Raw genomic sequence first — 24608 nt, forward strand, 5'->3', positions numbered from 1 at the left:
GTACAGAGCAATGCGTTGTGTTGTTCAGGAACTTACTTGGTTAAAACGCATATTGTTAAGTTTGGCAGCCACTCATTCTCAACCTATGCGTGTTCTTTGTGATAGTAAATCAGCAATTCATATCGCGACAAATCCAGTTTTTCACGAACGTACAAAGCATGTGGAGATCGATTGTCATTACGTTTGTGATGAAGTAACAAATGGTGCGATTTCACTATATCATGTCGACACCACCGCACAGTTGGCAGATATTTTTACAAAGGCTCTTGGGACAAATGAGTTTTATTCGTTCAGGTCCAAGCTAGGCATCCATAATCTGCATGCTCCAGCTTGAGGGGGGGTATTGTGATATTTCCTATAATATCTTTCATATCACAGTCAAGGATACGATATCAATTGCATTGATCATCTGATATGATTCTGTATTTACTCTGTAATCTTTTACATTAGGAAATACTCTCTTGTATATATGTAATGGCTCATTCATCAATGGAATCAACACAATTCAACAGATTTTCTCTGCGTTCCTATAGAAGGAAACTTAAGTCATATCAAAATACATGAAAAAGGATCAAGAGTTTAAACGAAAAGGAGTTCGCTAACACTACTACCTTTGTCTAAGCCCAATAAGAAGAATCAGGCTTCTTCAAATCAGAAGCAGCGCTCAAGAGAGACTTGGCTGCTGCAATGTATCAGTCCAAGCTGGGGACTTGTTCAGTGAGCATCGTCTGAGACTGCCCCCCTTAGTGACTAAAATATTGTCATCTTATTCCGTTGTCTTGTTACTTACATGTACCCCAATATTTTTAAGCCAATATCACACCAAGAGCGTTTAGAATGGCTATAACTTTTGGTTTAGTTATCTGGTCTTTTATATAGTCATGGGCGTGTGAACCCTGGTTTCTTCGCGGGTCACAGGCGGATAAGGATAAAAAGAAGACGGATGGATAAAAGAATCAGTAAGAGACATGTCGAATCGATGAGATTAAGAAGAAATAAAGAAGAAGGAAAGAAGAAATAATGTGTCGGTTTTGATTTTTTTTCCCGGTAAATAACCTTTATCTTATGTACTTTTTTTTGGTGTCTTATACTAAGCATTGTCATTTTCCTTTTTTAAATAACCACCAATTTGGTTTCTCCATTATAATCTTCACTAGATTTTAACCCGCAGGACAATTTTTTAAAAAATAATAACATTTTTAGTTTATTTTGTTTAGTTAAATAATAATTTTGTTTGGATTTTCAATTATTAGAACAATAATAGGGGAATAAATACATAAATATGTAATTTATAAGCTATTGTTGGATTAAGTCACAATTTTACCAGTGATTTAATTGTTTTACAAAATTTTAATTAAATTATCCTGATTTAATATGTCTAATATTCTTATATTAGTGGTATTGACCAAATAATTAAATGAAAATTTTAACATGTGTTTCAAAACCGAATTAATAATATTTTAATATTTATACTAATGTTAATTCAAACCGTCATGTTAATAACATGTCCCGCCACATAACAACAAATTGTCATATTAGTGGTTTAACCCATGTTTCAAAACCGTCATATTAGTGGTTTTTGTTGTGGGTGTTGTGTTTCGTTTGTGAAGTTGATATTTATACATAGAAAAAGCTTGATGAGCAAGGAGTTTATGGAAAAGAGAGATTTTAGTGTTTTCATATTTGAGTTGATAACATTATCGCAGAATAATATTCAGTTTCTTAACGCGATATATACTATATTAAATGTATTTCTTGATGCTAAAGATAAATATACCAGATTATTGAGTTTCTAAAGTTGGGTTCTCGTTTTTATGAACTTTATTAACATTATAATAATTATTGCGATTGTAATCATTTGTTACTCAAATTCAGCTGTGTCATTTAAATTTAAGAGATCATACAATCTCTAAAGATCTATTAAAATAGGTTTGGAGATTTTTATGGGATTAAAAATTTAATGCGTAGAGTTGTTTTTGGAAAAATCAAAATGTATAGATGTTGTCAAGCTATTTATGGCAATAAACGTATCAAATTAGGTTGATTTAGATAGTTCCATTAATTGAGTTTCTACAAAATGTTATTTTAGGAAAATCGTTAGGGGTTAATGTTGTAAATAAAAGAAAATAAATAAGCAAAACTTAAAGGACGTAAACCAAAATATACTTTAAAAATGTAATATAGATTTGGTAATATATAATTGGAAATTAATAATAAATTGTGTGATAACAATTGACAAATTTTCCCAGCAATTTTATGAAAAGGATGAATGTTTTAAACTGTGTATATAAATTATCTATGAATTTACTCCACATTTTAAACTATGTATATAAATTAACTTAAAAATAGTGATAAATTAATAAAAATTAAAACTGATAAATGAATATATTTTCTTGGTCCCAATTTTTTCTTATGGTTTTGTTTAAGAAGCGGTAAATTAATAACTTTATAAATGAACTCTATACATTATACACTTTTTAAAAAAATGATGAATATGTTTCATACTTACCAAAGGTAAGAGATGCTCTAGATAACATATTATATACACATATTTTAATCCATTAATTAAAGTTTATAAAAGTAAACAATTAGTATAATTCATATAAAAAAACCAATTTACTTTTATTTTCATTGCACATATAAACTATATATACTAAGAAAAATACTTAGGTTCACTCCTAAACCTTTTTGTTCACCCTCTCTCCTCTCAGCCAATCAGAATCTTCTATCTAATTTTTCATTTTTAAAAAATCAAAATTAAATTAAAAAGCAAAACAAATTAAGGAAACAAATTATGTATACTTTAAATTAAGGAAAATTAAATTTTGCATTGGTTTAGATATTTAAAATTAAAACAAAATTATGTGTCGGTTTGGGTTTACAAATAAGATGATTAGAGTTTAGATTTTACAATCAAAATGAAATTATATGTCAGTTTGAGTTCACAAATGAGATGGTTATGGTTTAGATTTACAAGTAGAACGAAATTATATGTCGGTTTAGGTTCACAATTGAGATGGTTAGGGTTTATATTTTACAATTAGAACAAAATTATATGTCGGTTTGGGTTCACAAATGAGATGGTTAGAGTTTAGATTTTACAAGTAGAACGAAATTATATGTCGGTTTGGGTTCACAAATGAGATGGTTAGGGTTTATATTTTACAATTAGAACAAAATTATATGTCGGTTTGGGTTCACAAAGTAGATGGTTAGGGTTTAGATTTTACAAGTAGAACAAAATTATATGTCGGTTTGGCTTCAAAATGAGATGGTTAGGATTTAGATTTTACAAGTAGAACGAAATTATATGTCGGTTTGGATTTACAAATGAGATGGTTAGGATTTAGATTTTACAATTAGAATGAAATTATATGTCGGTTTGGGTTTATTAAAGAGCGGTTTAAGTTTTTAATTTTATAATAATGTATAAAGATTTTATTTCCTTTTCTATAATGGGGAGAATGAATAGGTTATATTGTAAAACTAGATAATGACCCGCGGTATACCGCGGGGTAAGTTTTTTTATTTTTTATTTTTTTTTGTTAATGTACTATTGTAATACTAATTTTGCTAATATACTCTTTTGTTAATTTTAGTGATTTAATGTATAAACCATGGTATACCGCACAATAATTTTTGTTTACTATAATCTTAATTAAATCAGTTTGATTCGACATATTTTATATTGGTGTTGTTAAAACATTAAAATGAGGATTTAATCCGTATTAAAATATCATAATACTGATAGTTTATTTTTTAGTATTATTAATTCAATCCTGTAATATCATATAATCCGTCATGTAATATAACTCGTTTGTGTAATTTTGAAAATTTAATATGTTTAAATATTTATAATTTTAAACCTTTTATTAAGTTTAGATATATCAGTTATAAATTATAAACTTCTTAAAATTTTATAATTGACTATATATGTATGTTGAACACACACTTTTTATATTAATTGAGTAATATATGTTTGTTTAAAAAAATTCAAATCACAATATATGCAGGAAAAATACACCTTTTTATTAACTTCATGTATTATATGATGATTCACTACATTTAAATTTTAAAATCAAAAAGAGATGATAGGAGATTTTTTTTTTAAATATGGAATAAATCTTATAAATATCTATATTCATTATAAAACATTATATATATGAATATTTAAAATATTTTAATTGTGTTTGGTTATAAGGATAGTAGAGAAAGTTAACTAAACTTGTTTGGATATAAATATAAGCATTAAATAGCATTCAATGTAAAAACTTTCCAAAAATTATTTTGAGCAAAAACTGCTGCAAAAATACTAGTATAGATAGAAAGCCAAATTATATTGTACTGATATTATTGAAAAACTACAATTTAATTAAAATACTACTATCTCTACAATGAAAAGTAAAAAAAAAAAAAAAAACTTTTCGATGATTTAAATATTTAAGGAACTATATGATACTGTTCCTATATAATAATAAAAAATACACAGTATACACCTAAAACATGGAAACTGGGGACTACATAATATATAGATGCATATATTGTACATTTATAAAGTACAAAAATTAGTTATATAAATAGTTAATCTACCAAACAAAATACATTTTACGTTTTTCAAAACAAATTTGGTCCCGCGATGTACCACATGTGATTATCTAATTTTTTTTTAACTAGAGAAAAAAAAACTAACTAGTATATGTAGGTTTTTTCATAACTATTTTCCCCCAAAAAGAACCAAAAAAAAAACAAATCATTTAGACTACTTAAATATAGTTCATATTTTTATCAAAAAAAAAATTGAAGTATATAGAGTTTCATATAGAGAACATATTTTTATATATCGAAGGTATCACTAGGATTGCGTTAATTTCCAGTGAAAGAATGTACAACATCGACATGACAAACGCTGTGGTGGAATTAGATGATGGAATGATGAACGCTGTCATGGAGCGCGATGCAATGATGAGGCAACAAATAGAAACTTCAGAAGCCGTGTATCAACCACCGTCCACCGTAATTCAGAATCCGCCGGTTAACTCATTCATCAACATTCAGGCAACTGAAACAACCTCTACAACTATGGCAGAGTGCAAGTGTCCTTGTGGTAAAACGTATGTGTTTGATGCATATGAGGGCATGGTTTTTATCAAACCGGAGTCTTCCCCAAATCATTTTCATACCGTCGTTACAACTAGCGAAAGCAATGATGAAAATAAAACAGAGCTTTCTTGCCCTTGTGGCTCAAAAATCTAAGCTATGGCTGCTGGGGGAATGCTTTTGATTAGCACATCTTCCCGTTGAGGTTTTGGTTTTCGTGTTCTTTTAATAAAAACGATATGTGTTCTGAATCAATTTGCTTATTAAAGTCAAACCTTAGAGTTGTAAAAACGAAGATGCAGCCAATATAGAAAAGAACTTCTTTTCTTATTAAGAATCACTTAAACAATCTTACAAGATATGTTTAATCAGATTTACACACAGTCAACACGACTTGCCACTGACCAATTCTTAATCTAACCAAAATCCCTAAGAACCCTAAAAGCTTTCTCGCTTAGTTCTCTAAAATTCTTCTTGAACGGCCAAACAACATGTTTGTCCAATAAAACAATATATAGAAAACCTCCTATGACCTACTTTCCTATTAAAGGATAAGTCCAAATCTTCTTAATAAATATGATAATAACTTGTTCTTTAATCAAAGAGTCTCTAAAAAATACAGCCACATCACTCGATCTCCGTTACGGTTTCTCCGTGTGAACCTCTTTTCCAGACTCCTACAGACCAGCCTTGTAGCAACCAAAGTCTTCATGCTTTCATTCTCCCCCTTTTTATCTGAATGTGACAACTCAAGCTCCATATGTGAATAGTACTAGAATCTTCCAAAAACATAAGCTTCAGCCACATTCAGCTACAACATCACCATCATCACCAATATCATCATCTCATCATACTCCCCCAGCATGAGTGCACATTCATATAAAAACAAAGATGAAGACATATATGTAGAGAGACACAACAAGCTTCCTATCATGCCTTGTACCAAAAATAATCCTCATGAGCTTTTACAATGTTCTTAGGTTTAACCTGTGAAACAAAACAATGTTGCAGCACTCCTTGAGAATTCAGCTGAACATGACAAACGGTTTGCTCAACAAATGCAACTGCAGCAGACTGATTCGTATGACCTTGCAACTGTTTAGATGTAGCTAAGACTCCTGATGATTCATCATTCCAATCATTACTATTGGATCTAGTTGATTCAGTTGTGACTTTTTCTTGTACAGGTGGTTCTGCAACATGCTTCTGTAGAACCTCAGGTTCAACTCCAACACCTTCTTCAATGAGTATCTTCGAGAGATTGCAGCATAGGTTGATTTCCTCAGACTCTTTGCAACCTTGATCATACTTTTTCTCATCATTCTCGAAATTTTTATTGTACAAATCCTTTTTAGCCACCCAGACTCTAGAAAAATGAAAGGGATCAATAAAACACTTTCTTGCCATCCAAAGCTCCTTGATCTTGTTCTTAAACTTGTAACAGAAAGATCTCACATGCCCACTTTTACCACAATGAAAGCATTCATAAACCCTTCGTCCTCGCTTGGATTTCGTCCAACCTTTTCGCTCACAAGAAGATATATGTTGATGTCGTGTGTTCCTGGTTTGTGCTACAGGGGCTTCCTGTTGAACCACTTTTCCCAGAATACTTGACTCAGCTTCATGATTTACATTGCTCTTAACGAAGCTTACTGATTTATCACGAGACAACAGCTCAACAGTCTCCTCTTTGTGATAACCCAGACCTTGATGCTGAGATCCTACAATTCCCATAGATAGTATCTCATCAAGCTTTTTGCCACCATTATTCAACATCCTAATCTTCTTGTGATTCTCATTCAGCTCTCTTTCCAGACTTGTTGCTTTTTCTTTTTCCAAACCATACTTTTCTTGAAGTGCCTTCAGTTTCTTTTCTAATACTTCTTTCTCAGAAGAAGGAAGTTCCTCACCAATCAATCCTTCAGAATTATTTTCTTCAAGCATATTGACTTTGGCTTCCAAACGCAGCTTTTCCTTTATAAGAACCAATTTTTCGTTGCACAATTGGACCCAGTTGTCGTACAAAACACAGTAGCTCTCTTTTGAAATCGACTCTTCACCATCATCATCTGAGCTTTCATCAGCTATATCATCACTCTTAGCACTGTATGCAAAAAGATTCAGCAGTCCTCCTTCTTTTTCATCCCCATCACTCTCTGATTCTGAATCACTAAAGCTAACATATGCCTTATTATTTCCTTTCACCATGTTTGGACATTCAAATTTTAAATGTCCAATCCCTTTACATTCAAAGCACTTCATCTCTTTTCGCTTAACCATTGGACACTCAGGTTTGTAATGACCAAAACCACAACATTCAAGACACTGAATCTCTTTTCTCCGATCAACTTTTTCTTTCTCAGATCTATTTGGCCTAGAACAAGACCTCTCTGTAGCACTTTGATTCCAGCGAGATAACTCTCGTCCCTGCCCTTTTTCAACTTGCTCTAGAGCTTTCCCAAAGTTCCTGGCCATCAAGGACATGTTATCTTTAATCTCTTTCAGCTGGTCGTTTGTGTCATCTACCTTGAATGCAATCCCTTTGCCATGAATTCTCTGTTCTTCAGCGACCTCCATCTCTTCTGACTTCAACATACCAACCAGATCTTCAAATTTCAAGGTATCCGTGTTTCCAGAGACTCTCATGACAGCTTTGTGTGCTGCATACTTAGATGGGAGACACCTAATTAATTTTTTAACCAACTTGGTATTCTTGTAGGTTTTACCAAGATTCTTAGCTTCATTGGCGATAGAGCTCAATTTAGCACTGAATTGAGAGATTGTCTCATCTGGATCCATCCTTAAGACTTCAAATTGAGAAGCAAGCTGATCCAATCTTGTTCTTTTAACACTCGAATTCCCTTCATGAGACTTCTGCAGAATATCCCAAGCTTCTTTAGCTGACTCACAACCTTGAACAAGCTTAAAATCATCATCGTCAACAGCTCCAAATATTGCATTAAGTGCCCTAGCATTATATTTAGACAAGTTCTTTTCTTCTACCGTCCAGCGTGCCTTAGGTTTAGTGATCTTGTCACCAGCTTCGGTTTTCTCATAGGGAGGTTCCCATCCTTCTTCCACAGCCGTCCAAGCATCCTCACCTAGATTTCGGATCAGCTGAACCATGCGCACCTTCCAGCGACCATAGCCTTGTTCATCCAAGATCACAGCCCTCTGAAGCAACATCAACTCATTACCCGACTGCATCATTATCCCAAGATCTCAACCTGTAGCGAGTATAGAGCTCTCGTCGGTTGACTGCTCTGATACCAATTGTAAAAACGAAGATGCAGCCAATATAGAAAAGAACTTCTTTTCTTATTAAGAATCACTTAAACAATCTTACAAGATATGTTTAATCAGATTTACACACAGTCAACACGACTTGCCACTGACCAATTCTTAATCTAACCAAAATCCCTAAGAACCCTAAAAGCTTTCTCGCTTAGTTCTCTAAAATTCTTCTTGAACGGCCAAACAACATGTTTGTCCAATAAAACAATATATAGAAAACCTCCTATGACCTACTTTCCTATTAAAGGATAAGTCCAAATCTTCTTAATAAATATGATAATAACTTGTTCTTTAATCAAAGAGTCTCTAAAAAATACAGCCACATCACTCGATCTCCGTTACGGTTTCTCCGTGTGAACCTCTTTTCCAGACTCCTACAGACCAGCCTTGTAGCAACCAAAGTCTTCATGCTTTCAAGAGTTGCGTATATATTTACCAAAACAATTTTAGACATGAAAAATAGAAAACTTTAATTTACGCCCTTTTTTAGCAGTTTAGATTCTAGATTCGAATGTTAAGAGTTGCGTCCACTTGAACAATAAGCAAATTTTGCGGGGATGAACACGCCCAAAATGTGATTGAACAGGCGATCTTCCACAAGCGGATGAAAACAGCTTCCGGAAGTGAGTTATGAGCAATTATGGTATGCCGAGCATCACTTCTCATAATTGCTTTGTCTAGCAAAGTCATGTATCCAGTTATAGAGAAACCTGAAGAACCATATCCGAACAATTCTATAGCTTCCTTACTTGGTTTCTAAGCGTGAATAAAGAAACTGGTTTCTAAGCATGAACGGTCAGAGATCACAATGCTAGCTAGAAACACAAGGATTCATCGAAAAAACGACATAGAGCAACAAGGTCGATTAGATTACTCACTTGTACAAATAACCTTCCATCAACAAAGCCTCTGCTAGAAGCCATAATCCCAAGACTGTAATACTTTGTAACCATATTAAAGATACATAATACTTTGTAACCATATTAAAATTTTAAACTTTTTGTAAATCTCAACTATTAGTAGAAAATGCCAATCTCAAGCAATATGTGTGGAAAAGACAAAAACTGAAACTCTATCTCTCTTCGGTTGGGTCAAATTTTATTCGTTTACTAATTTACTCAACATCATCATCCTAAATACACAATTCATCTATGATTGCGTTGATTATGTAAATAGTAACTACTTGAGCCGAATATAAGTGAAAGCCCAGATTTATTGGCCCTCTAAAGGCCCAATTACGTATGTCAATTTGGCGCGAATATTTCCCGCCTAGTCGACGAGGAAACCCAATAAACGAGTGGTATTGTGCCCTGATTCCGTCGCCGGAGGAAAAGTGAGAGAGAGAGAGAGAGAGAGAGGAAGAGAAAATGGCGGGAGAAGATTCTTCAGATAACCAGCCGTCGTCACCAACTTCACCTTCTTCCGCTGGATTCAACACAGATCAGTTACCTATAAGTACGAGCCAAAACTCCGAGAATTTCTCCGACGAAGAAGCCGCTGTCGATACCCAAATCATCAGGGATGAGCCAGAGGGAGCGGATGAGGAAGAAGAAGAAGAAGAAGGAGAAGATCTCTACAACGATAATTACTTGGAAGATTATCGGAAGATGGATGGGAATGATCAGTATGAGTCTAATGGATTAGATGATTCCGTCGAAGATGAGAGAGATTTAGATCAGGTTATGCTTGACCGTCGTGCGGCAGAGGCTGTACTCGATGCTCGTGAGACTCGAGCTGCGAACCGCAAGCTTCCTCATCTTCTTCATGATAATGGTAAATTAAAAAAAATCCCCAAATCTCTTGTTTCAGTACTGTAATCGGAACCCTAATTGAACCCTGGATTTAGATTTGAGTTGGGTTGTTTTTGTATACAGATTCAGATGATTGGAATTACAGACCTACGAAGAGGTCTCGGACTACGGTTCCACCAAGAGGTAATGGTGATCCTGATGGAAACCCTCCAAGTTCGCCAGGAGGGTCACAGCCAGATATCTCAATGACTGATCAAACTGATGATTATCAGGATGAGGTATGATTGTGAATCCTTTATACTTACTTCGTGGTGCTAGGTGTGTGTTATGCTAGTGCTGATGGTTGGTTAATTTCTTAATACAGGATGACAATGAGGATGAGGCAGAGTTTGAGATGTATCGGATTCAAGGAACTCTGAGGGAATGGGTTATGAGAGATGAAGTGAGACGTTTCATTGCCAAGAAGTTCAAAGACTTTTTGCTTACCTATGTGAAACCAAAGAATGATAATGGAGATATTGAATATGTTCGTTTGATAAACGAAATGGTTTCAGGTACTTTCATTTTCTTTTTGCTATAGTTGCATGAGTTCCTTCTTTACTGGTAAATGTACAAGCATTAGATCTCTGAACTATCAATGTATGGCTTATTTGCAGCTAATAAGTGTAGTCTGGAGATTGATTATAAAGAATTCATACATGTCCACCCGAATATTGCCATCTGGTTGGCGGATGCTCCACAACCTGTTCTTGAAGTTATGGAGGAAGTTACGGAAAAGGTCATCTTTGATCTGCATCCAAACTACAAGAATATTCACACAAAGATCTATGTTCGTGTTACCAACCTACCAGTTAATGATCAGATTCGGAACATAAGGTACTACTATGTCTGAATTCATGGATAAAGATGATGAGTTTTGTTATTCCTCACTAGATTTGAACTTAATCTTTTTTTTGTGAATTGTTAGGCAGATTCATCTTAACACAATGATCCGCATTGGTGGAGTTGTCACAAGGCGTTCTGGGGTCTTTCCTCAACTGCAGCAGGTGAAATATGATTGTAACAAGTGCGGAGCAGTTTTGGGACCTTTCTTTCAAAACTCTTATTCAGAAGTCAAGGTCGGATCTTGTTCTGAATGCCAGTCAAAAGGACCGTTTACTGTTAATGTCGAACAGGTAGGATTCCATGTCCTCTCTAACATTTTCCATTAAAGTCAATGTAAGCTCTAAATTGGAATGTGAAATTGACCACAATGTTAATTTACTCTCTTGTTTCAGACAATATACAGGAACTATCAGAAGCTTACAATCCAAGAGAGTCCAGGAACAGTGCCTGCTGGACGACTTCCAAGACATAAAGAAGTTATCCTGCTGAATGACCTTATTGATTGTGCACGTCCTGGAGAAGAAATTGTATGTTCACCATACGTTACTCTTCTTGAATACTTTGCACACCTGTGTATGGTAGGTGATTGATTTTTTCTTGCATGAGATGTTTTGCAGGAGATTACTGGCATATATACCAACAATTTTGACCTATCTTTGAACACAAAGAATGGATTTCCTGTCTTTGCCACTGTGGTGGAAGCTAACTATGTTACAAAGAAGCAAGACCTCTTTTCTGCATACAAGCTAACCCAAGAAGACAAGACACAAATCGAAGAGCTGTCCAAGGACCCACGTATAGTTGAACGTGTAAGTTGGATTTAAGTCCTCCTAATAAGTCTTTTGAATTGCTTCAAAGGCATCCCTGTTGACATCAATGCAATTTATCTTTCAGATCATTAAGTCAATCGCTCCGTCAATATATGGCCACGAAGATATCAAAACAGCTCTTGCTCTTGCTATGTTTGGAGGCCAAGAGAAAAATATTAAAGGGAAACACAGATTGCGTGGAGATATTAATGTACTTCTACTAGGTGATCCAGGAACAGCAAAATCACAATTTCTGAAGTAAGAAAACTATCTTGGCCAGCTGACTTCATTAATTCCTGTGGTGAATATTTTCATTAACTGCATAAATGTTTCGTCTAGGTATGCTGAGAAAACTGGACAAAGAGCTGTCTACACGACTGGAAAGGGAGCTTCTGCTGTTGGTCTAACTGCAGCAGTACACAAGGATCCAGTTACAAGGGAGTGGACACTTGAAGGAGGGGCTCTTGTACTTGCTGACCGAGGAATTTGTCTTATCGATGAGTTTGACAAGATGAACGACCAGGACAGGTAACGAAATGCAACTAATGATAATTACTTTTCTGAACAAAATGGTGCTGACCATATAAGTTTCGTAACCAGGGTGAGTATCCATGAAGCCATGGAACAACAGAGTATTAGTATATCAAAGGCAGGAATTGTTACTTCTCTTCAAGCGCGTTGCTCTGTTATTGCCGCAGCTAATCCAGTTGGTGGAAGGTAAATAAGTAACTAATGCCCCAAATTCACTGATCTAAAATTTGTCATTTTGATCTTGCTAAAGTGTTTGTGACATTGCAACTTCAGGTACGATTCATCCAAGTCATTCGCACAAAATGTTGAGTTGACAGATCCGATCCTTTCTCGTTTTGATATATTGTGTGTTGTCAAGGTATTTTTCTAAACCTCTGCTTCTTGTTCTTGCTATCATATCATTGATTGTGTTAACTTTTTTGGTTATCGACATGACTTAAACCAATTATATGGCTGCAGGATGTGGTTGATCCAGTTACAGATGAAATGCTTGCTGAATTTGTTGTCAATAGCCACTTCAAATCACAACCCAAAGGTGGTAAGATGGACGATAGCGAGCCCCAAGATGGCATTCAGGGATCTAGCGGTTCTACTGATCCAGAGGTTTGTGATTTTCAGGTGTAGCTGCTTCTTTGAAGTTTCCATGTTTTCGTGTCTTGATCGAAATATTATTTTATATACAGGTGCTTCCCCAGAACCTGCTGAAGAAATACTTAACATACTCGAAGTTATATGTATTCCCAAAACTGGGTGAACTAGATGCCAAGAAGTTAGAGACTGTGTATGCTAATCTAAGACGAGAATCAATGGTAGGTTTCATTTCTTGATTTTAATTGTACTGCTGAGTTTATGTCTTTCTCAAGTATTATGTTATAGTCTCTTACCTGCTTTAATCTTTCGTTCAGAATGGACAAGGAGTTTCCATTGCGACAAGGCACCTTGAGTCCATGATCCGAATGTCTGAAGCACATGCTAGGATGCACCTTAGGCAGTATGTTACAGAAGAAGATGTTAACATGGCCATTCGAGTCCTGCTTGACTCTTTCATATCAACCCAGAAATTTGGTGTCCAGAGAACTCTAAGAGAGGTATTAGAGAACTTCCATTCAGGTGTTCGGTGAGCTTTGTATCTATGGATTCTGATGTCTGAATTGATGGAACTTATTTACTCCTGTGCAGAGTTTCAAACGATACATTACATACAAAAAGGACTTCAACTCATTGCTGCTTGTTCTTCTGAAAGAGCTCATAAAGAATGCCTTGAAGTTTGAAGAAATCATTTCAGGATCAAATTCAGGACTACCATCTATCGAGGTTAAGATAGAGGAGCTGCAGACAAAGGTACTTGTCATATATGATTAGGCTACTATCAGAAGCACGCTTCCTACAGATATTTGTCACTAACTCTTATTTATGTCTACATTTCAGGCCAAGGAATACGACATTGCAGATCTACGGCCGTTCTTTTCAAGCAATGAATTTTCCAAAGCTCATTTCGAGTTGGACAATGGTCGAGGAATGATCAGGTGTCCTAGAAGGCTAGTCACTTGGTAAACGACAAGGCGAGCTTCAAGTCACTATCAACTTAGGTTTATAATCGCATTAAAAATGTTGGATTATTAGGACGATAGTTTCGTTTTGTGTTAAAGATTATGAGTTGCTCAAGAATTTGCAGTAGGCATTTTAAGATATTATTGCAGCTTTCTTTTTTTCTTAAAACTTTTGAGCCTTGAATTTGAGAAGAACGCATATGATTAACTTGTCCACCGGTTTTGAGTTGCTCAAATTGTAAATTTTGAAAATTTGGCCTAAAGTTACATTTACCAAACTTAAAAATGACGTTTAATTATGCGTTGATAATTAATCACCGTCTAATGCTACTCTTATTGGGCACAAAGTTAAATTTTGTATCCAGAAATAACTAATCTTTATATAATTCGAATTTGAACCAAAAACTTTAACATTAACATTAACAAAACCATCCATCTTAACTCAGGTATACGCATTATTACTAAACCGGAAATCTGAAATCACAAAGAAAAACCGAACCAAAAAATACAGTACTAAGCGGTGACGTCAGGACTACATGCCGTTTGTAACTAAATTAAAAAAGCAAAGCAACAACATCTGTCGACTGGATTCGTGTGGGGTTGTTCGTCGACAAACTTGTTTTGTTTTCGCAATTCGGAGTAGTTCCGTTCCGCTCTCGCTCTCAGTTCCGATTAGGGTTAAGAAAAGCTCCGTTTGGTGAGACTTCGTCGTCCTTCTCGATACTCTCTGATTCATCATTGGCCCTGGTATGTGCTTTCGTCTACTAGTTAGGGTTTTTGCTCCTCTCTTTTCGCTATCTACATGTCCTCCCTCTGAAATTATTGAGCTCGAAGTTGGGATATTTTGCTCTTCAGATTAAGCCGTAAGTTGTAAAGGAAGCTCTATTTTGTGGGAGAATGTCGAATAATCCTCCCCCGTCTTCTGGTGCCCAGGTGCGAAAAGTGCCAAAGTTGGCTCTCTCTCTCTCTCTCTCTTAGTTCGTTCTGGAATTCGAAGCAACTCAATTGATATGTTCTAAGCAATTTGATTTTAGCGAAGGTCTTCGATACAATTAATTGAGAAGCTCTCTTCAGCTTAGACTAGAGAGACTTTGACGAAGTTTAATTGATCATGCTCATACGAATTAGGTTTCTTTGATCTCTAGTCTCTCTCATTGATGTAGCGAAAGATTTATAGTGTTAGTTTCTCCACCTACTACTGATTTCCACTAGTCTGTTATCTATAAGATGTGCTTATGAGACTATTTTTCCAGCAGTTTCGGCCGATGGTTCCTGGGCAGCAGGGTCAGCATTTTGTTCCTGCAGCTTCACAGCCTTTTCATCCCTATGTACATGTACCTCCAAATGCTCAGAGTCAGCCTCCACAGTTTTCTCAGCCCATACAGCAGCAGCAGCAGCTCTTTCCAGTGAGACCAGGTCAGCCTGGTCATATTACATCATCGTCACAGGCTGTATCAGTTCCTTATATTCAAACAAACCAGATTCTCACTTCTGGATCTACTCAACAACAGCCAAATGCACCTCCACTGACGGGCTTTGTTACATCTGGACCTCCATTTTCTTCTTCATATACTGTGAGACTTCTGTTCTTATATTTGTGTGCGGATAACCTTTATGTACGATTCGTTTTCATTTTCCTAGTGGATTCTTGTTCCTACAGTTTGGACCATCAACTTTTCCTCAGCAACAACCACCACCATCATTGGTCCAACCAAATTCTCAGATGCATGCAGCCGGCGTCCCTCCAGCAGCAAACGCTTGGCCTGTTCCTGTAAATCAAAGTACATCACTTGTTTCCCCTGTGCAGCAGACTGGGCAACAAACACCAGTCGCACATTCCACAGACCCAGTAAGTGGCTACGATTACTGATCATAAATATGTTTTGGTGACTTGTATTGATGCTTAAATCTGTTACTAATTATGAAACCATCTCTTACTAGAATTCCAAATCATATTATGTTGAGTTGTCTTCTACCATTTATAGCGTTTCAATCTTCCTCTGGACTATTTTGAGATAGTATTTGTATATGAATCGAGCGTTCCTCAACTGATTAGCAAAGTTTTATATAGACATCGAATTGTTTAGATTTATTAAATACTATGTGCACCTCCTCTGGACCTTGACTTAGCTTAAACTCGAATAAGGTTTGAAAACGTACGGTTTTGTTGATGAGAACCCAAAAACTCTTCCAAGCCGCAAGAGGCCCCTAGCAAACCACAAAATACTTGATACCTCTACACATCAGAACCTTTTCCTATATATACTCAATTACTAACTAGCTGATATGGCATTGTTGATGACCTCTTATCAAACTTATTTGTATTTCTTTATGCACTATTTCTCCTATGCAATTGTAGCTTAAAAATTCATGTTGGATTTTGATTCCAGGGAAGCTCGACTCCACAATCTGCATCTGACTGGCAGGAGCATACATCTGCTGATGGGAGAAAGTATGTTACTGAATCACTGTTTCATGTTTTGGCACCAATTATCGTCCTACATGTTTCTCTTTGTACCGTAGTTTAGTGTTCATGCAGTTCCCAATCGAAATTGATTAGTTTAGTTGGAAATTGTTCGTAAGCTTCTCATATTTTGAACCTTTCATAAGGTCCATGCAGATGTTTGTGTCATGGCTTTAAGTCTATGGAGTCTAAAACTTTTCGGGTGATCTGATAAATACTTATCTTTTCTAGGTATTATTACAACAAGCAGACTAAACAATCAAGCTGGGAGAAACCTCTTGAACTGATGACACCACTTGAGGTGAGACTTATAAAGTAGCCAGTCTTCTATGATGATTTTTATCTTGCTGGTCGTTGAATCTTATCAGTCTTTTAGTTGGTGTGTCCACTTTACTGTTATGTAAACGGTTGCATGCTTTGTCTAGAAAAATGATGTTGAACTGTGTCATTTGCGTATTCTTTTCCACTGATTTGGAGACTCACTGGTAACTGTGAAGATATATAATGACTGCTACGTGCTCATCTAAAGCAGCTTTCACTTTATTAAAACAGGCTACCGATGCTCCGCTGTTTCTTACTTCTTTTGTGTAAATTCTTAGGTGACAACTTTATAGTCAGGCTGGGATCGGATGGCTAATTTATGATGTTTGTTCTATTAAATATTTTTCTGATCGTCTTTTTCTTGTTTTATATTAAAATTATGTTTTTTTAGACTCTGTCCTTGTTTTCATTATACGAATAGAAGAACTTCGATAGTATTCTTGTCTCACTTTCTTCAGTGGTATGCTGTGCTGTTTAGTAGTATATTTGAGCCCTCTCTGCTTATTTCTGTTTTACATAACTATTTTTTTTTTGCATCAAATCTGTATATGCATGTTGTTTTTTAACTTTGTTGGAAATCATATACTAGAAGAATGATATTTGAATGCAAATGGCAACCAGTTTGGGGGTATTTTGAAACAAGTTATTTGATTGACCTAATAAAATCCTGTCTTGGTTTCTTTCTTGACGTTTATGAACTTAATTTGGTTGATTGGCCTGGTAAAATCCTGCCTTGTTGATATATTCATTGCTACGATGCATATAGGAGCACATACGTCTTTCTTTTTTCCACTTTGATCCCGTAACCTTTTAATGACATTCTGGGTTTCTGTAGAAACAGACTTGATTGATTGATCAAAATCTACCATGTATATGCATTTTTATAGTTTCTTGCAATCTAAAATCTTTTTCTACAGCGGGCAGATGCATCCACTGTATGGAAGGAATTTACAACAGCTGATGGAAAGAAGTAGGCATCTTTGAATTTCTTTTGGTATTTGTATAATGCTTATTTTCTATTGTTGCAACTGATTAGTTGATTCAATTTACACAGATATTATTATAACAAGGTTACAAAGGAGTCTAAGTGGACAATTCCAGAAGATTTGAAGGTCTACCAATTTATTTCTCTCTCATATACATTCCCCAATGCAAAGCCTATGTTAAACCTGTGTAGTTGTTGTATGCAGTTAGCACGGGAACAAGCCCAACTAGCTAGTGAAAAGAGGTCCCTTTCCGAAGCTGGATCTACTCCTCTGTCCCACAATGTTGCATCCTCATCTGATCCAACGGTTAGCTCTGCGACCTCTGTTGCTCCCAGCACATCTTCAACACTTCCTGGACATTCTTCAAGCCCTATCCAAGCGGGTTTGGCTGTACCTGTCACCCGTCCTCCCTCAGTTGCTCCTGTTACTCCAACGTCTGCTGCAGCTACTGATACTGAGGCTACTGCAATGTACTATTTTTCCTTGGGAAGTTTTGTTTGATGATTATACACTCTATCATGCCTCTGAATTTAGGTTTTGTGCCCATCTTAACAGAAAAGCAGATAATTTACCGTCTCGGGGGGCAAATGATTCAAATAATGGAGCTACAGCACAAAACAACGAGGCATGATTTTAACTATTCTTTTCTACAATGATTTGCCTAGATTCTAAAAGTTTATTCATATGTTTTCCGTTTGCCTGTTTCTACTTCAGCTTCATGTAAACAGAGTTCACATTAACATGTTCGAGTTATTGGAAAAGTTATGTATAATAATTACTATACGTGTGATGATGTGGTGGTGTCATGAATATTTATGGTCAAGCGTTACATCATGGTATGCTTTCTCATTATTTCGAATGTTTTGTTAGGCTGACAATAAGGAAATGTCGGTGAATGGAAAAGCAAATCTGTCACCTGCAGGCGACAAAGCAAATGTTGAGGAACCTATGGTATATGCTACTAAGCAGGTAATTTCTTATCCTATTTTCTCCTCATGATGTCTCTTTTCTGTAGCATAACGTTTTCGTGTGCAAGTGCAATTGTTTGCCATCCATCTATTTTTGTACTATTTTGGTTATTTTTTTTTCTAGGAGGCTAAAGCTGCTTTCAAGTCTCTTTTGGAATCTGTAAATGTTCATTCTGACTGGACATGGGAACAGGTAATGTGCTAGTATATGTGTGTCTTTGATCGATATTTCAGCATCCTCTTCCTAACCATCTACTTGCTTCATTGCTGACCGTATCATCTCCTTGAGTCCTTGTAGACATTGAAAGAGATTGTTCACGACAAAAGGTATGGTGCTTTGAGGACTCTAGGTGAGCGGAAACAAGCTTTTAACGAGGTATATAGTTTCTTAGTTCTTAGCTATAATGTGGAATTGCATTTTTTATTTACCTTGTCAAATAATGTGTTGCACTCTTTATTTGTGATGTAATTATGTTTTCACTGGTAAATTTCGACTTTCAGTAGCACTAATGCTTACACCTGACTGTCAAATTAAATTCTCCAGTATCTTGGTCAAAGGAAAAAAGTGGAAGCTGAAGAAAGACGAAGAAGACAGAAGAAAGCTCGGGAAGAATTTGTCAAGATGCTAGAGGTATGTACCAAAGGAGTCAGAAGTTCGGTGTTTGGTTTGTTTAGTGTGACTGATGACCTTTTGTTGTTCTAATAAAATTTCTTGACTTCAGGAGTGTGAAGAGCTTTCATCATCCATAAAATGGAGGTATGGCTTTCAGTTAATTATAAGATCTTTGGTTCTTTTCTTTATTGTATGCATGACATTTGCTAATGGAAACTATTTCCTCACCAGCAAAGCAATGAGTTTGTTTGAAAATGATGAGCGCTTTAAAGCTGTTGACCGTTCAAGGGATCGTGAAGATCTTTTTGACAATTATATTGTGGAACTTGAGAGGAAGGTAAATCATCTGGCTTCTTTTTTGGGGGCTTTTCGTTTTCATGTGTAGATTTGGCTGTTTGTTGTTTGGTATGATACTTTGTGCTGCTAAGCAAAACATGGCATGCCTATGCACATGAAGGTGTTGGACCAGAGAAATTTGTTTTTGTTATGACGGTTCAAATGGTTTTCTCGCTTGGTATGATGCAAGAGGCATGTCTTAAATCCACAGTAATTTGTGTGGGTGCTTAGATTGTCGCTGAGAAAATATCTGGTGCACGGGCATGATACTTTTTGAAGCATCGATTGAGAATACAATGTTTTGCTTTGTAGAAGGGGAAAGTTCATTAATTAAATTGACATCATGAATCCGCAATGTGCAGGAAAGAAATAAGGCACAGGAGGAACATCGGCAACATATGGCTGAGTATCGGAAGTTTCTTGAAACCTGTGACTTTATCAAAGTAAATCATTGTTTGTGATTCTTATTCCTGCAAACCTTTTTTTTCGTAGACCTTGCCATAATGCCTTTTATAATACTTGTTTTAAGGCTGGTACACAATGGCGCAAAGTTCAAGATAGACTGGAGGATGATGAAAGATTCTGTCTTGAAAAGATAGATCGCCTGATTGGTTTTGAGGTAAGTTATTTCATCAAGTAGTTCAGGATGCCACATTAGAATTTGTTTCTAATGTTTGTTATTCCAGGAATACATTCTTGAACTAGAGAAGGAAGAAGAGGAGCTGAAGAAAGTAGAGAAAGTAAGGTCAATGTTCAGGGTTGTAACCTAATTTTTCCTCTTAAAACTCCAATGCTCATGGTTTCGTTTTCTTGTGGAGCTAGGAACATGTAAGGCGGGCCGAGAGAAAAAACCGTGATGCATTTCGTACACTATTGGAAGAACATGTTGCTGCTGGTACCCTTACAGCCAAGACGTACTGGTTGGATTATTGCATTGAGGTGTCTCACCAGTTTAGACCCCTTTTCTGGAAAAATTATATTTTATATTGGATTCTTTCACTCAGTTATTTTGTGTACAGTTAAAGGAGTTGCCCCAATACCAAGCTGTTGCATCTAATACGTCTGGCTCAACTCCGAAAGACTTGTTCGAAGATGTCACAGAAGAGTTAGAGAAACAGGTAATTGGGACTAGATAAATTATATTTCTCTATGGGTAGATTTGCGTGAATCTGATAGTTGTGTTGTGATAATCTAATCATTTTTGTGTGTTTGATTGACAGTATCATGAGGATAAGAGTCGCGTAAAGGAAGCTATGAAATCAAGAAAGGCAAGTCAACGGATAGCTTGTATTTCTGCTTATTACTATACCAAACATTTTACTAATCCCTTTGTCTACCACCAGATTTCCATGGTCTTCTCTTGGCTGTTTGAAGATTTTAAATCTGCTATATTAGAAGATCTCAGTCCTCAACCAGTATCAGACATAAATTTAAAGGTACGGGCTTATTTGTGAAAAAACATGTGTCATCAGATAAATTAATCAACAGTTACTGTTATCTGATTTGTGTATATTGGAATAAATATATAAGCTACTGGTTCAAACTTCTGTTTCTATAGTTTAAATTGTTGTTCCTGGAATGCTTTAACCCATCTGACACCTGCAATGAGTTATTTTTCACGTACTTCTAGATTCATTTTTGATGAGATTTGCATAATCATGTCTTAACTAATGTTCTGGATAAAATTCTGATTGACAGATTGTCTTTAGTACAGCAGAGATGATGATATTCTTTCAAAGTTCAGTTGAAATATGCTCTGATATTTTTTTTCCCTTGTTTATCAGCTTATATATGATGATTTGGTTGAGAGAATGAAGGAAAAAGAAGAAAAAGAGGCCAGAAAGCTTCAGCGTATGGCTGAAGAATTTACCAATCTGTTGCGCACTCTCAAGGTATATCTTACCCGTGGTGACTTTCTATTCTGACTGGATTCTCTGGGACGTTAAACATAGTGTTATTGGTTTAGGAAATAACCGCAGCTTCAAATTGGGAAGATACCAAACCACTGATTGAAGAAAGTCAAGAGTACAGGTAAATAGTTTATAGCTTTGTATTGGATGCTTCACCGTAATTAAAACAAAAGGTTGTAGTTCTACCTTCTTAATGTCCCATTTCGAATATCTGCAGATCGATTGGAGATGAAAGTGCTAGCAGAGGGTTATTTGAGGAATACATAACGAGCTTACAAGAAAAGGCAAAGGAAAAGGAGCGTAAGCGTGATGAGGAAAAGGTACTGATTTGTCGTCCCAGGAAATTTATTTCTCTTTTATGTAAAAACGGGTCTCTAAGACTTTATTGTCTCTTTTCTTTTCAGGTTAGAAAAGAGAAGGAAAGGGATGAGAAGGAGAAGCGGAAAGACAAGGATAAGGAGAGAAGGGAAAAGGAAAGGGAACGTGAAAAAGAGAGGGGAAAAGAGAGGAGTAAAAGGGAAGAGTCAGATGGTGAGACTGCTGTAGAAGCGAGCGAAGGTCACAAAGAGGAGAAAAGAAAGGGAAAAGATCGAGACCGAAAACATAGGAGACGGCATCACAATTCTGATGAAGATGTCAGTTCTGATAGAGATGACAGAGAAGAGTCAAAGAAATCCTCCCGTAAACATGGTAATGATAGAAAAAAATCAAGAAAGGTACTCCCTAGACTTCAATTCTGAGTCAGCTAAGCTTGAAATTTGTTTGGTGGTATTAAGATTCAAAACTAAGAGGGTTATGGTTTCTTGCTAGCACGCAAACTCGCCTGAATCTGATAGTGAAAACCGGCATAAAAGACAGATGAAAGAACAAAGGGAGGGTGGTCGTCGAAGTGGTTATGACGAGCTAGAGGATGGAGAGGTTGGGGAGGATGGCGAAATCCGACATTAACCGCTGACAAGTGGTAAGAAGTGTTTCTTACATTTTTGCTTCATCTGAAACCGTTATACATCTCAATGTGCTTTCTTTCTTGATTCATCTTCACACTTTGTAAGGATACGTATACTTTCTTTTCATTTCTTTGTTAATTGGATAAATACCAAAATCTTTAACTATTACCGTCAATGGGAAAAAACATCCTAAAATAGACTGATTTCTACTTGGGTACGTCCTCTCTGTTAGTAACTTGGTTAAATGGGTTAAATGGAACTCTCTTTAGTAACTTGGTTAAATTGAATGTTCACCTATTTCAAAATTTTAAATTGGCACCATCAAATCCCAATTCCTGCCAGTCGCATGAAAGGTCAATGCATTTGTACGCAAGGTATTTCTAGTATGGAATCCAACCATCCTCAAAATAAATCCCTAGTTGGCTAGTTCTGTTAATCTCTCATACCTTTTGCCGGGAAGCAGTAAACTTAGCATCCTTAGTACTTAGTACTTGAACAAAAAGAAACGAAGTGACCTAGACAAATCTTTTTTTATCAATAACCTCAGACCAATCAATCGAATATTTATTAATACATAATTGATCTTCTCCATAACTTACACCTGCTAACACCCCAATTGACACTCTAATCAACCATTACAATTCATTACCATCTTTTGATATATTTCTTAGGCATCTACCATTGTCTTTCATATTTCGTTTACTTAGAGGCTCTTTTTGAGTATTCATACATCTTGTTAGAACATTTAACCAAAAGAAGTTGGCCTGCAATGAGGTCTTGGAACACTGGCTAACCCACAGCTTCAATTTAAAACATATCGTATGAATTGCTATATCCAATGACTAGAGATAACAAGTACTCATCATCTCTCATCGTTGTCTTCTCCTCCACTGCGCACTGCAACTATATCGATATTACAGTTGGTCCTCAAATTTTTCAACACTCATCTATTTATGATCTCTTGGCGACTGTGCCAAAAAGTACATGTACAATTTTGTGCATGTTGAATCTCAACCTCCATCCACTCACACGTTTATGGATGCTCGCCTTCACCACCGTCTTATCAATGAAGTAAGCAACTGCAACAACATAAATGAAATCACACATCATTAGAATCACCTTTGAACTGACATGCTAAATATAGAACAGATGTAAGCTAAGGTTCCAGCTTTGTACTACAAACAAACAATTTCTACAAAAAGACCAACATCTCGCTTTGTCTTACTATATATAATCACAACATACAAGCACCTACAGGATAATGCCAACGTTAGGAAATAGAGAATGCCTTCACATACCTCAAATAGTTCGAATGCGCTACCCTTCCGATACGTATCATCTTTCTTCTTGGACTCTGTAGGAAGCACACTGAATAACAGTGCTCTCCACCCAATAAGTAACACAGCAGTACTTCCCATTGTCACCAACAGAAAGCTAGAAGCCGGGATGTGACCCGATGAAGCTGACCTAATGACTATTCCAAGCTGCAATGAAAGGAACAACCTTTCATTAATTAACAGAGACACTAACATCCCTAAAAGGTACATGTCAAACACTATTACTAGCTAGATTGGTGCTTTTTCACATTGGTTAATGTAGCCTTACCGGAGCTCCAACAATCCACGATTTCGCAGCTGCAACCACAGCTTTAGACCGACCTTTCATTCCTCTCCCTTCCTCCGCATATCCTCCCAAGAAATACGCACTCAGAAACCACCCTGCCACACAAAGTTTCCATTTTTATTTGAAACAAAGCTTCTGAAACGCAAAACTGATAAGAGTAGGTGATAAAGAACCAATACCAGCAATAAAAGGGTCAGCTGTGTGGAGAGTGTCAATGGAGAAAACAGGGAAACCATGGCTAAATCTCCCAATTGCAGAGAAGGTAAGCAAAGCCAATACATCTCCACCAGCAAGTAACGCCACACGTCTGAAGATAAAATTACACACAAATTGAAATAACAAAAAAAAAAAAGCAAACCATTCCCAAAGTAAAGTAAGAGTTTTTATTACCCCCATTTGGTGAACTTCGAAGATGAAGTGGAAGATGATGGCTTATCGAATTGAATCACACCCTCTAAAGGAACATTCTCCTGACCCACGAAAACTGTTTCATCTCCTGAAGAAGGGATTTGAGAAGCTGAGG

The 24608-nt window shown here is 36.1% G+C and overlaps 3 protein-coding genes across 7 annotated transcripts in view; 2 read left to right on the plus strand and 1 right to left on the minus strand.

The window, feature by feature from the left end:
• On the plus strand, window positions 9706–14069 carry LOC104757971 (DNA replication licensing factor MCM2-like). Its single transcript, XM_010480760.2, has 16 exons — window positions 9706–10164; window positions 10266–10420; window positions 10507–10696; window positions 10799–11018; window positions 11110–11317; window positions 11420–11554; window positions 11645–11836; window positions 11922–12094; window positions 12176–12364; window positions 12437–12553; window positions 12641–12725; window positions 12827–12970; window positions 13051–13176; window positions 13273–13455; window positions 13547–13708; window positions 13796–14069. The coding sequence occupies exons 1-16, from the start codon at window positions 9759–9761 to the stop codon at window positions 13919–13921; spliced, it is 2811 nt and encodes a 936-aa protein (XP_010479062.1). The 5' UTR covers window positions 9706–9758; the 3' UTR covers window positions 13922–14069.
• LOC104757972 (pre-mRNA-processing protein 40A-like) lies at window positions 14516–22630 on the plus strand. Of its 4 annotated transcripts, none has more exons than XM_010480761.2 (28): window positions 14516–14664; window positions 14773–14850; window positions 15171–15491; window positions 15578–15766; window positions 16308–16369; window positions 16613–16682; window positions 17620–17672; window positions 17757–17814; window positions 17893–18158; window positions 18244–18313; window positions 18559–18657; window positions 18781–18849; window positions 18955–19032; window positions 19201–19287; window positions 19379–19413; window positions 19501–19606; window positions 19968–20048; window positions 20135–20224; window positions 20292–20345; window positions 20428–20544; window positions 20625–20723; window positions 20826–20873; window positions 20949–21041; window positions 21390–21497; window positions 21572–21636; window positions 21733–21835; window positions 21920–22231; window positions 22326–22630. In XM_010480761.2, the coding sequence occupies exons 2-28, from the start codon at window positions 14815–14817 to the stop codon at window positions 22461–22463; spliced, it is 2907 nt and encodes a 968-aa protein (XP_010479063.1). In that variant the 5' UTR covers window positions 14516–14664; window positions 14773–14814; the 3' UTR covers window positions 22464–22630. The 4 variants fall into 4 exon arrangements, with proteins under 4 accessions (XP_010479063.1, XP_010479064.1, XP_010479065.1 ...); XM_010480762.2 differs by having other exon boundaries at window positions 15174–15491; XM_010480763.2 differs by having other exon boundaries at window positions 21920–22205; window positions 22326–22468.
• The window catches only part of LOC104757973, a 5473-nt gene continuing 3943 nt past the window's right edge, over window positions 23079–24608 (minus strand). The window contains exons 2-6 of one of the 2 annotated variants that reach the window (XM_010480765.2): window positions 24476–24578; window positions 24265–24392; window positions 24068–24180; window positions 23761–23946; window positions 23079–23541 (exon numbers count right to left, since the gene is read on the minus strand). In XM_010480765.2, coding sequence (XP_010479067.1) covers window positions 23512–23541; window positions 23761–23946; window positions 24068–24180; window positions 24265–24392; window positions 24476–24578 — 560 coding nt within the window. In that variant the 3' untranslated portion in view covers window positions 23079–23511. The remainder of the gene's footprint in view (window positions 23542–23760; window positions 23947–24067; window positions 24181–24264; window positions 24393–24475; window positions 24579–24608) is intronic. The other variant, XM_019239170.1, reaches the window with a different exon arrangement.

The sequence above is a fragment of the Camelina sativa genome, chromosome 17 (genome assembly GCF_000633955.1).
Source record: "Camelina sativa cultivar DH55 chromosome 17, Cs, whole genome shotgun sequence".
NCBI classification, from domain to species: domain Eukaryota; kingdom Viridiplantae; phylum Streptophyta; class Magnoliopsida; order Brassicales; family Brassicaceae; genus Camelina; species Camelina sativa.